The sequence below is a fragment of the Microchirus variegatus genome (assembly GCF_963457635.1).
Source record: "Microchirus variegatus genome assembly, chromosome: 22".
NCBI lineage: Eukaryota > Metazoa > Chordata > Actinopteri > Pleuronectiformes > Soleidae > Microchirus > Microchirus variegatus.
Genome location: NC_139823.1, coordinates 7,431,197 through 7,443,921, shown reverse-complemented (window position 1 = coordinate 7,443,921; position 12,725 = coordinate 7,431,197). Strand labels below are relative to the sequence as shown.

Here is a 12,725-nt window from a genome sequence, read left to right as displayed (position 1 = left end):
GAAAGATTATAGAACTTATATACATAGAGCAGACAGAGATATGTTCTTAAACATACAGAAACAGAAACACATCAGTTCTTTTTGGACCTAACCCGAGGAATCTTATTACATATACAAGAAATCAGCTAAGTCCACACACTGACCTCTGACTAAGAACTCTTGTCCATCAACCTTTGAGTCTCCCTTAGATTTCTGCAGCAGGCCGATCCAGTGATGCATCTCCTCAGGCGTGTCCGTGTTGCAGTGGATCACCCGGTTGACCGTAATGATCACAAAGGAGTTTGGTCTGAAAATCACATATCGTACACACATGATGCTACGCCGTGCATAGTGAATGCCTTCATATCTCTGACTGCAGCTGAAATGATTTTACTCACCTGTCTGGGTTGTCTGACGCACAGACAGAATCTATCAAGCCCACGTCAAGTGTTCCCTGCACAGAAAAGAAACAGAATTTAAATTGTGTTATCCACGGTTTTGCCAAATTTGTGGTTTTATGATTATATTCGTCTTCTGGCAACTGCATCGCATTTCCTTCATTTAAAACTAACTGATTTAGCCGAAACCAATCCAATTAGTCTAAAAGAGGTAAAAACAAACTCCACTAACCACAGCATTCTTCGGGTTGGCCTGTTCATGGTGCATTTCCATGAGCTGCTCTGGACTGGCACTGTGGACCCGACTCAGCACACTGAACCAACCACTGGATGGAGGTCAAAGAGAGTTCAGGAAGTATATATGTTATTAGCCAACATGTCATTGAAAATGATACCATGAACTTCCACTCACAACCACAAGGGGGAACTTTATTTCCACACATTACTTTTAGAAGACTAATTACAAAAGAGCCTCAGATATGGTTATGTCATACCTGGCATCCTCTGGCGTCTCTGCATAGATGTGGTAGGTTCTCTCGTCAGTCACAATATTCAGTGCATTTTCCTTCTCATGATTGTCCACGATGTCCCTGCAGACACCAAACCAAAGCTTTGTGAATATTAATCGCTCTGCAACTTAAGAACTAGTCATTTGGGACAAGAGAAATATTTTTTTTCTCTTACTTGGCTGAGCGAATGTCAATGGTCCCTTTCAGTTTCTCTTCAGCATCATTCTCAAAGTACATGAGCTTCGCCTCCCGAAGAACAAACCAGCGCATCTTCCAGTTGCGCCGAGACAAGGTGGACATCCCGCCTCCTTTCTTATAAAGCCAGCCGGACTTAACCGAGTCCTGCTTGGCCCGAAACCACATGAAGGTCTCGTCCTTGAGCACGCACCAGCGACGACGCCACGGGATCATCAGACCACCTGAAGACAGGAAAGAGGCAGAGGGTGAAAGTAAGGACATTGAATTATGTTATTCATGTTATTTTCTCGAAGGTAATAAGACATAATACACACACACATACACTACCGTTCAAAAGTTTGGGGTCACCTATACAATTTTTTTTGTGGTTTCAATTAAAACTCACACTTTTATTCATCAAAAGAGTTGCAAAATGAATAGAAAAAACATAGTCACAATCAAGACATTGACTGTTCCAACATAATTGCACAAGGGCTTTAAAGGATTTTCTAATCATCCAATAGCCAATGTACCATTAGAACACTGGAGAGATGGTTGCTGGAAACGGGCCTCTATACACCTATGTAAATATTCCATTAAAACCCAGACGTGAAATAGTGATAAGGAAGCAAGAAGCACAGAAAGTCAGTGTGGCATCTACAAAACTAACATCACCATATGAGCTGTGCTCAGCTGTGCATGAATCATGTGCATGCCTGTTGCGCAGTGATTTGGTAAAGCCACTCACTCTTCATGTAGAGGTAGCCGTGGAAGTATGGAGGCCCACTGCCATTCAGCAGATTCACTCTTCCATTGGAAACCTCCTCATCAGTGTCCACATAGCCATCGTTGTCCTCGTCGCTGTCAATGAACTGAAACACACACAACGCATTTATGGTGAAAGGAGGTCAATAATAGTAATAATAATTACACATAAAATCAGGTGGTTTTTATGAGCGACGTCTAAAATAAATCCCAACTAAAACCTCCTGAAGACAGAGACTACATATATCCAAATGTCTCTAACCTGGCTGCCACAATCTGTTCATTAAATAAGCCATCAAACTGGTTTATAGACAGCCATACGCACTCGAGTAAACACGCACTTTGACGTTTTTGCTGATCTGACAGTTAGGGCTGAGCTCTGCGTTTGTCTTGCAGCACCTGAGAGCACATTCATATGTTCTGCAGCAGAGCCAAAACAAATAACCACAACTGTGTTTCGCTGTTATTCCAACATGAGAGGATTCAGGCTCGCACATGTGCAGACTGAACATTCAGTCCAGGCAATTTGTGGGATGTATATACCCAGAGGCAAATCTAGGCGTGAACAGCTAGAGTTATATGCAAATATGGAAATGGAAAATTCAGGAATGAAAGTTTAATTTTCCCAGACATCTGCTGCTGCTTTAAATGATTCACTCGCTTGTTCTGCTCTCTCACCGAGTCTGAGCTGCCTCTGAAGGAGTCCAGGCTGTTTTGGGTGCAGGATGATTTCCGTAACACCTCCTCATCTGTGATGTGGCCATCGTTGGTACTAGCACCTGAGCTCCCGTGAACCTCCTCAAACTCCTCCTGATCATAGTCCGACTCTGTGTCTGGCAGGTTTGAGTGGGATGACTCCTCGTGGCATGGCTCCACATGTCCATTAGCAACCACAGGTGGAGGTGGAGGTGGAGGTGGAGGTGGAGGAGGTGGTAAAGGGGTATGGGACTCTGCGGGAATGGCAGCATGAGTCAGTCCATTGGTGGTCAGTGGGGGGAGTTTCCTGTGTGCAGGAGAAGAGGCCGAAGAAGGTGAGACAACGACTCCTTCTGCAAATGCAGGTGGAGGCGGGGGGATACTTTGGAATATGTCCTTGTCCAGGGGAATTGTGGCAGGAGACGGAAAGTCAGGCAGTGGAATACACTCGTCTTCAGCGTGGAAACCCTCATCGACCTCCTCCTCAGCCAGAGGGGCAGTGGAATCAGTTGGATCATGGAGGTTCTCTTCACTCGAGAGGGACGGCTCCAAACCGCCAAAGTCCAGCAGATCCAGGAACTCAGTGGCGACACGGGAAGCTTCCTTCTCCAATCTGTAGATCTCAGCGTCCCTCATCTGGCGCAACTCCTCGTGAGAGACATCTCCAAGGAGGGACACGCCATCTTCCTGCTGCTTCTGCAGGCGTTCGATCTCCCTCTCCAGCCGCAAGATCTCCTCCATCTGACGGCTCTCTTCCTCAGACGTGTGGCTGTAGGACGGCGTCTGAGACAATGCCTTCTGTGCACAGGACAAACAACAGAGGAAACTAAGTTAAAATGCATATTTACACGTCATATATATAAGTTTTATGTCATAAATTATTGAAGACACCTTACCTTCTGACAAGCACCATTAACCAGTGAGTTCCTAAAGACAAAATAATATTTTTTTTCAGAAACAATTCTGTGCATTAAAGTATGATAAAAGTCTCAAGATGTTAATGAGCAACACTCTACCTTTCTGCTTTAGCTGCCAGTATCTGCTCTTCCTTCTTCTCCTTTAGTCTCATCTCCTCCTGCCTCATCTCTTCCTCCTCCACCACCCTCCTCCTCATCTCCTCCTCCAGAAGTCTCTGTTTCTCCTCCTCATCTCTCCTCCTCTCCTCCTCCTCCTGCTGTCTCCTCTCTTCCTCCATCCTCCTCCTCTCCTCAGCCTCTACTCGCCTTCGCTCCTCTTCTTCTTCTCTCCTCCTCTCCTCTTCCTCCTGCTTCCGCTTCTCCTCCTTGAGTTGGCGACAGAGCGATCGAGCCAGCTGGCCTCTGCGGTGCTTCTGCAGAATGATGGAGGCCACGCGCAGGCGCAGGAAAACGCGTCTCCAGAAGTGAGCGCGGTAGTTTTTCTGGATGGTGACAACGCTGGAGCGAACCTTTTTATATTGTTTCCTGGTGAGAAAAATCAAACAAACACAGCCGTAGTCTGTATAAAGTCCAGTCCCATAATTAAATCCAACTTTATCTTGGAACATTGTGCATCGCCGCAAATATGTGACGTCGCGCAGCTTCAAACATCCATGGGCATTCTTTGTTTAAATAAACACACGGTTAAGAAAGTGTGTATCATTCAGTGTTTAGAGTCGGATGTGTTTGTGCTCTTCCATTGTGGGCTGTTGTGTTTGGGCCTGTGACTCAACCCCATTATCCAAACACTGCACATGCAGTGAACACTTATAAACAGGCACACAAACACACACACATGTGACTGGCAAAGGACCACACACAATGCGTGTGACTCTCTGACCCTTGGCCTGGCCTCGTCTCCGCAATAATGAGTCCATGGCCTCCGACTGTCCTCGGGACAGACTCTGAGCACAGATAACGTTACATATAACAACACAAAGGCTTTACTTGTGTCATTGGGGGGGAACTTCCTGTGCCTCTGTCTTCAGTGTGAGTGGCTCTAAAAGGGAAGGGAACCCACAACCTGAATGCTGTCACCAGTCCCATTATACTCTCCCAGTGGAGCCTTTCAGAGGACTGTGTGTGACCTGATATATAGCAGCGCACAGGTGGAGCATGGCTACATTACATAGGCTTCTGAATGGACATATTTTTAGAGCAGCATAATGATGGATGACCTGTCTGTCAGGGAGGACAGGCAGCATCAATCGATAATCTTCCATTGAATTAATTAACACTATTAATGACATCTTCGCTGAAAAGAGCATTAACAGCACGTCTATTCAACACATACCAGTCAAATGCATGAGGCATTTTAATGTTTTAAGTTAGTAGTTATGAGGAATAACAGTTTGAGCTATGAAACGGACCACGACTTTGTGACAACTTTTAACTCAACCTCCATATATCACTCATGCTTTAAACTGCAACTGAAGAATTTGACTAGATAACGACCTATGGATTGACACATCATCAATAAAGTCAGTACAAATGGTCCTCGAGGCAGATTTTCTCTTCTCGGTCAAGTGACACATTGGTGTACAAATCCACCTGGAACACTGGGAGCTCTTCTTCTGTTGATTTGGCTGCACACACGACACACAGACTAACTGGTGAGTCAGCACGAGTGAGACACATTACATAAAAGAGGTGAAATAACTGCCCGAGCTGCACTAATGCTCTATCTAAACCCACATAATACACCAACTGAAAGGTAAATATGTGTGCAAAGGTATGCACATAACAACTCTCCCGCCCCTTGGTTCCCTGAGCACCTCCGTTACAAAACAAACACTGACAACTGTCGCTGCCACTCTCAGCCCATCAACCCCCCTCCTCCTCCCAACTCCACCACTCACCTTGCCACATAGCTGAGGATGTGGGCGCGGATCACCATGCCAGCCCTGCGCCGCACCTCTTCCCTCTCTTTCTCCAGCCTTTGCTCCAGGGCCTCCTTCAGGAACACCTGCGGGTCCAGCAACGCCACGGCCGACCACCAGTGATAGAGACACAGAGAGGAAGGTTGGGGTAACAGGGTAAAAAGGTATGCGTTAGTTCCTCGTTTTTGGTAAAGGTATTAAAGAGGGCCCACAGAGATGTAAGGACCCCCTGCTGCTGTCTGTTGGCAGCAGCTCGAGCCCAGTGCAGAGGAAGTGGTGGTGGTGCAGCTGAGGCTATCAGGCGAACTGCTCTCCAGGACTGCAGAGCAGAGCAGAGGGGAAAACTGGCACAGGGACTGCAGCATCGCTGCGAGTGCTGTTGCTGCTGCAGAGCCTCATTGTTTTCGGAAGTCCTTCCTGAGCATTTCCCTGCTGCTGCTGCTGCTGCTGCTGCTTCTGCTTCTGCTGCTGCTATGTTGGTAGCTCGACTGACGTGCAAAGGCAGAAACGGCACAGTGTGGGAGGGGAGGAGAGAGGTAGGGAGAGGAGGGATGGAGGGATGAGGGGGAGGGATGGTGGCTGGTGTCCAGATAGCAAGCCACACCCCTCCTTGCTCTTATGAAGGAAGGAGGAAGAGTTTGGTTAACCCTTCCCTTGCTCCGAGAGACTTTTCCCAAAGTTGTACTATCTGTGTGAGAGATTTGACAGCTTAGGACTCCTAAATCGACGAAGGAGTCCACAAGAAATAAAGTATAACATTAGATAATCACACTTCATCTGCCTGGCAGTGTTATCGCAGGTGGATGGGGTGTGCGAAAAAGTCACTGTGTGTGTGTTTGTGTGACAGATGTTCACTAATCAAAGGGTCCCACACAGCTGCAGCCCTGCCTGCCTCTGTAAAGTCTGAGAGGAGGAAGCTTCCTCTTCATCCACATCCTTCCCTCCTCTGTAAAACAAATGGCGCAGTTACACAGTAACGCACACACACACACACACATGTACGCCATCCTTGCAACGTGACCCAAGCCCACTAATTCTGGGCACACACTTCCTCTGTACACAATCAGAGCACATATAATTACACACAGATTGTTTCTCCAAAAAGGAAATTTAGACCCCCTTTGTCTCTCTCGGGCCCCCCCTCCCTCTAACACAACCCACGCTACATTTCCCTCTGCCAAAAACATTGTGCGGACATCAACAACACAAGCATATGCACAAGATGACACATGCCGAGGCACCTGGTTGTGAGTTTTTGGTCTTCTTTTAGAAAACTTGTATTATATACTTTAGAGCTGCAATCAATCTATTAATCGTTTGGTCCATGTAATGTCAGAAAATGTAAAAAAAAACGTTAATCAGTGTTTGTCAAACCTGGAAATGATGATCTTGTTGAATGTCTTGTTTTGTCCACAAATCAAAATGATTCAGTTTTAATGATTTCTTTGTTATGTGGAGCAAAGAAGCGAAGAACATATTCACATTTAAGAAGCTTAAACAATCAGAAATCTCATTTTAATAATGAAAAAAGCTTTTTTCGATTAATCGATTAATGGTTTCAGCTCTAATATACTAAAGTGGGTTAATTATTCTGCCGAGAGTTAGCCATTAGACTCCAAGTGTGGAGCCTGGAAGCATAATTTTCTCTCTGTGTCATCAGTGAGACACAGTGACTCCTAAGATTTAAGCCATGTGCATGTGTGAGAAACTTAATATCAGTGGTTCCACACCCAATATACTGTATATTTATTCATACGGTTCACATCAACCCTATTCAGTTTCAATGTAAAGTTTCACTCTGCCATGTGTGGAGCAGACACAGTTCATAGCGTGCAACCCAAGTGGGGGAATTACAACAAAACTGTCCAACAAATCTGAAATATTTGAGTGATTTTACAGCCTCAGAGGAACCGCAACTCAGAGCAGGAAGCAACAGTGGGACAAATGTGGATTTAGCTGATTTCAAGAAAGCCCATAAAAACATGTTTTATTTATATCCCCCTCCCTCTGTCTCTCTGCCTCTCTGCATCATACCATTTCTGCTGACTCCAACGTGAAGCAAAGAGGTTTTGCAGTAGAGATCAAACAGGTCATTAAAAGGTAAATCATTCTCAGGGAGCGCAGGGGACTTTCCACTGAGGGAAACGGCAATTGTTTATGAAGAAAAATGGAAAAGAAAGAGAGCAAAACAACTGATGGAGATCATAACACGATAAAATAACTTTTGGTGAGTCGTGTTACTTTCATCTAACGTCATCTGATCACGTCCAGGAGTTCAGTCTATCAAATCAACAGCTACATGAGAAGCTAATGCTCTTCCAGCTAAAAGTAAGGCTTTAAGATTACTGGTAGTCCTCGTAATGGGTTGCAGTTACGGTAACAGTTGTTGGTGTCAGGTTTTTTTTTGGACTTGCCATGTAACTCTGTGGTTACCAACAGGCAAGCAGTAGATTGACCACAACCGGCCAGAGAAATCGTTCTGTTATGAGTCACAGTGGGGGCCATCCAAACTGTGGCACACTTGGGAATGAAACAGGCTGGATTTTTGAGTGAGACGGAAGTTGTACCAGAGGACACAGACCTGAACCGATCTCCAGTGAGAATCGAAAACAGACATTTCACCTGATCCCCTCAGCCTTCTCATCTGTGTTCTTGTCTGCTTGAAGCTTGCAATTCTATCCTGTCTGAGCGTGTGCGCTTTTGTACTTGCATTAAACGCATTGAGGGGAAGGGGAAGGAAAAAAAAAAAATCTGTTCACAAAGGAACTCACCTCCCATTCTGGAGACAAAAGGCTCCCCACAAAAAGTAAAACATGAAATTGTACAGTTATGAGTTTCTGGTTCGTGTGAGGGATAAGGTTGAAAGTTGGGTAAAGGGTGGGGCTGGGTCTGGGGAGTGGGTGGTCATGGTTACTGTAAGTATCTAAGGCATGAATGTCACTTCAGTGTGTGTGTGTGTGTGCGTGTGTGTGCTCCACCTTTGTCTTTCCCAGTTGCCACGATGTCTTGGTCTTGTCATGAAGCAAGAGAAGTTCTGAGCACTTCTGTTTCTCATCGTCTGAAGGGATTCTGCTCTTCAGAATCATCGTGTACCTGTGGAAACACACACACACATGCACAAGTGAGCGCCAACATTTCAGTGCAAAAATATCTACTGAACACAATACTTTTTTTAAGTAGTCATTTTTACATACATTACCATTTTATTCATCAAAAGAGTTGTGAATGAATAGAAAATCTAGTCTAGTTCTTTGCTTTTGTCAAAGAACCAGGAAAACTGTTTTCAGCTGTGCTAACATCATTGCACAAGGGTATTCAAGGTTTTCAAATCATTCAATAGCCTTCTAACGTGATTAGCAAACACAATGTACCATTTAGAAGACTGGAAATGGGCCTCTATTCACCTATGTACATATTCCATTAAAAACCAGACGTTTGCAGCTAGAATAGTCGTTTACCACATTAACAATGTATAGAGTGTATTTCTGATTCATTGAAAAAAAAGGGATTTTCCTTAAAAAATAAGGACATTTCTAAGTGACCCCAAACTTTTGAACGGTAGTGTACATATTTTTCATACCTGCTGTAAAAGTCCTGAAAGGTTCTGCGAACAGGGAACCCAGCCCTGCGGATCTTCACCGTTTCCAGCATTCCAGAATATTTCAACTGGTTAAGTACGATATCGGGATCAAACTGGTTGGCCTTCTGTTGACAGCAGACAACAATACAACATGAGAACTAACATATTACTGACTAAATTGTAAATCTTAACTTAATTGTGTGACTGTGTGCAACAGTGACCCTGCACACATGGACAATTGATGTCTCCTTTACCGAGTATTGTGTCCTCTAAATATGCCTGACCTCTTTGGTATGTGTTAGTGGACGATATGGGACACCTGACCACTGCAGGTAAACATAATCCCACACCTATTCAAATGGTCTTACCACTGAGTCCAGTTAAACTTGAACTAAAAATTAAATAACCATGGCGAGCCGTATCATTTTACAGTAACACTTGGGTCACGGCAGAGAAAACACACGCCAACGCAGAGAAACCTGAACAGTGTTGAGCAAGACTTTGCTGAACGGGAAGGCCATCCTTTCTTTCTGGAATAATTAGATGCATTGTCCAGAGGTATGTGTTACCACTGATCCCCAAGCCTGCTTATTATAGTGGATCTGTAATGTCTGCCACTTTACACCTCCACACAGGCCGTCCAATCACTCCTGAGGTTCACACGAAGGGCACACGGTGCTGGATAAGCCCCACACAAGACCAAAGCATTCCCCAATGTGTCGACCTAACAACAGGCTAATGCTACTATGCATGGAAACAGACACACACACACGCATGGACACAGAGGCACTTCCACACTTGCTATGTGCTCATGTTCATATGACACATTATACATACGCATCCACTCTGAGCTCTGACCTCTGCTCTTCAGCAGAGGATTAAGGCAGCTGAGAGAGGTAGCGTGTTGAGTTGATTGGGTGAAAACAAGATAAACCGTCACATTTATTTTAGGGAGAGAAGGTGTCACGCAAATAAAGTGCATACATGTTATTTATTTATTAGGTACACCTGTTCGACTGTGAGTTAATGCAAATATCTATTCAGTCAATCATGTGACAGCAACTCAATGCATTTAGTCATGAAGACGCGGTTAACGGAAAACAGTGGAGGTCAAAAGACTGTGTTGCTCCGAGGTCCAGTGGCTTCTGCTCTATTTTGCTCTCTCTATTGGTGCTTACGCTTTTACATCAATCTCGTAGCTAATCAAAATTAGTTATTTTAAATGCTTATCAGTCACTGGTCAATATAACCTTTTCTATATTACATTTGCAACGCAATATGAATGTAGAAAAAAGCTCTCACAATAACAAAAATTAGAATTTACATCAACTTAAATTATGTTCATGGAAAATGGCTGCAACAAACCCAGTGACAGAATGATGAAGACTAGGTATTACAGTGGCTTTGATCGTAGCATGATTGTTGCTACCAAATGAGCTAATAAAGTATTTCAGAAACTGCTGATTGACTAGGATTATTATTATTATTATTTTACATACAACTATCTCAAGGATTTACAGAAATTGTCCAAAAAAATGACAACATATGGGTGAAAATACCTTGTTAAAGCCAAGAGGTTAGAGAAGAATGATCAAGATGACATAAAGGGGACAGTAAGGTATACAGAAGACCATCCCAGGTGCCACTCCAGACACTGAGTTTATGCATTTTTGTTACCTCCTTAGGACCATTTCTTGCATAAAATCTGACCTTGACAGGACCAGTCGTCCTCATGGGGACCTGGTCCATTAACAAGTAATGGCTAACGTTAGGAATAATGGTTTGTTTAGGCTCTCCAAATGAATGGAAGTCAGTGAAGTGTCTTAAGAAGAATAGCTGTGCAAGCCTCTGTGTGTGTGTGTGCATGTTGTGTTTGCATAGCACTGTGCATGAAATCACGTCAGAGACCCGCGCATGCAATCCTGTCGTACTGCAGGCTTAACAGAGGCATGGCTTGTTCTGTCATGACCGGCCAGAGACAGGTGAGTGAATGAGATGCAGAGCAATGAGAGCAGGGCACAGATATGCGGAAACACAAGAGAAGTGGAAGTGGGTGCAGAGGAGGCCGAGAGGACGTCAGTGAAGCCTCCGTGTAAATAAGTAAGAGAGAAAGTGTGGAATGAGTGGGTGGTAGTGAGCAGAGAAGAAGAGGACAATCACCACACTGTGTGTGAACATTAATAAGTAACCATCACAGTTCAGAACAGCAAATTCACTTTGTCACATAGAAAAATTAACAAAACTAAAAATAATCCAGTATGAAGACTAATGATAAAAGTGGGGGATTTTAAAATGGTTCACAGTCATGTGGCCAGGAATAGTGTGGGAAGAGAGACTGATAAATCAGTGTCCCGTTGTGGTCTTATCTTGGCATTCCACTGATGCAGCCAGATCAGTGAAGCATCAGCCAAGCCGCTGCAGCTGGAGCAGCCTGCAGTGACTTCTGACCTTTGGTAAAGGCGCTTAAGTGGTAGGAATGTGCTGGTGCACAGCCCTTTTATTTCAATTAGTACAGTGAGAGTATTTGCACTGAAGCCTAGGTGTGATCGTTAGTAAGAATATGAGTGTACTTGTATGTCTTTGCAGTAACAAGTGCAAATACACTGCAAATACACTTCATTACTAAAATACACTACAGAGACTCATTAGAGCACAGAAGCAGCACTAAATATGAGCTTTGACCATTGGGCTATGAATAGCACCAAGGAAGTTAAAATTTGCAGGCGCTGACCTTGAAAAGACCTGGCTTTTTTGTTGTTGTTGTGCAGTTTAATTTGCATGACTTACCTTGTCCATGTTTGGTTTGATGCAGCGTACAAAAAAGGGGTTGGAGGCACTTAGTGTGGCCATCAGGGAATGGAGAGAGTCCTGAAACACAACAGCAGTAAGTGGATGAGGATCGAGGCAACAGAGATAAGATAAGATAAGATAGCACAAAGGTGCTTTATTAAAAAAGGCAAAAACAACAGTAAAGGGTAAATTTCCTTAGTTACTTTATGTCTTTTACGGTCCACATTTAGCTCCAAAAACATACAAAATACACATTACTGGGAACCTTGACCCCTGTGGGCTATATCAGCCTCGCTCTCCTCGCTGCCTCAGACAGTCTGTCTCCAGCGAGGCCTGGCCTGGCAGAGCTGAGCGTGATTGGCCCTTGGTTGGCCCCTCTCTGCCCAGCCATCAAACCCTAATCCCCCGGCTTTAGAAACTGTAGGCCAGGGCAGCTTGCCAAATCCTCCCCGCTTCTTCTCTTCACACTGCACTTAGAACATGCTAAAGACCCCCACCCCCCACCACCACCACCACCACCACTCAACCAAGCCTGGATCACGACCACATATTTCACACACCCCATCAGCCATAACAGACAGCATTCTCCTTCTCTTTCCATGACTTCTAAACTCCTTTTTTTTCCCTCAGTGACCCCACGCTCACATTCATCAAGCCAAAATAACAAGCCCAGTGTTACGGGTTAAGTGATCATCATATGCAGCAGCACATGGGAGACAATTAATTTGTTGTCTGTGGGATGACATAATCATACAAGCATGGGCGTTGAACTGAGAGTGATATTTATGCCACAGAAGCTTCAGTCTCACCCTGAACTGAGAGCTGACAGTGGGCTTGCGTCTGGCTGTGCCCATCTTTAGGGTCTCATCGCCATTCCTGCTGCCAACGCGCTCAAACAGGTCGTAGATGAAGTCCAGTCTGTTAGACACACAGCGCAGGAACAGGGCATGAGATTGTGTGTGAACTGAATCACGCAGGTTTGTAGAGGAGAATGT

The 12,725-nt window shown here is 44.6% G+C and overlaps 1 protein-coding gene across 1 annotated transcript in view; it reads right to left on the bottom strand.

The window, feature by feature from the left end:
- Positions 1-12,725, bottom strand: part of myo10l3 (myosin X, like 3) — a gene marked incomplete at its 5' end in the record, with an annotated part of 50,505 nt that overhangs the window by 4,113 nt on the left and 33,667 nt on the right. The window contains 14 exons of the mRNA XM_083908448.1: positions 144-286; positions 378-433; positions 610-703; positions 872-967; positions 1,062-1,305; positions 1,812-1,935; positions 2,507-3,322; positions 3,421-3,451; positions 3,541-3,966; positions 5,340-5,446; positions 8,339-8,453; positions 8,941-9,065; positions 11,728-11,808; positions 12,540-12,648. Coding sequence (XP_083764574.1) covers positions 144-286; positions 378-433; positions 610-703; positions 872-967; positions 1,062-1,305; positions 1,812-1,935; positions 2,507-3,322; positions 3,421-3,451; positions 3,541-3,966; positions 5,340-5,446; positions 8,339-8,453; positions 8,941-9,065; positions 11,728-11,808; positions 12,540-12,648 — 2,567 coding nt within the window. The remainder of the gene's footprint in view (positions 1-143; positions 287-377; positions 434-609; positions 704-871; positions 968-1,061; positions 1,306-1,811; positions 1,936-2,506; positions 3,323-3,420; positions 3,452-3,540; positions 3,967-5,339; positions 5,447-8,338; positions 8,454-8,940; positions 9,066-11,727; positions 11,809-12,539; positions 12,649-12,725) is intronic.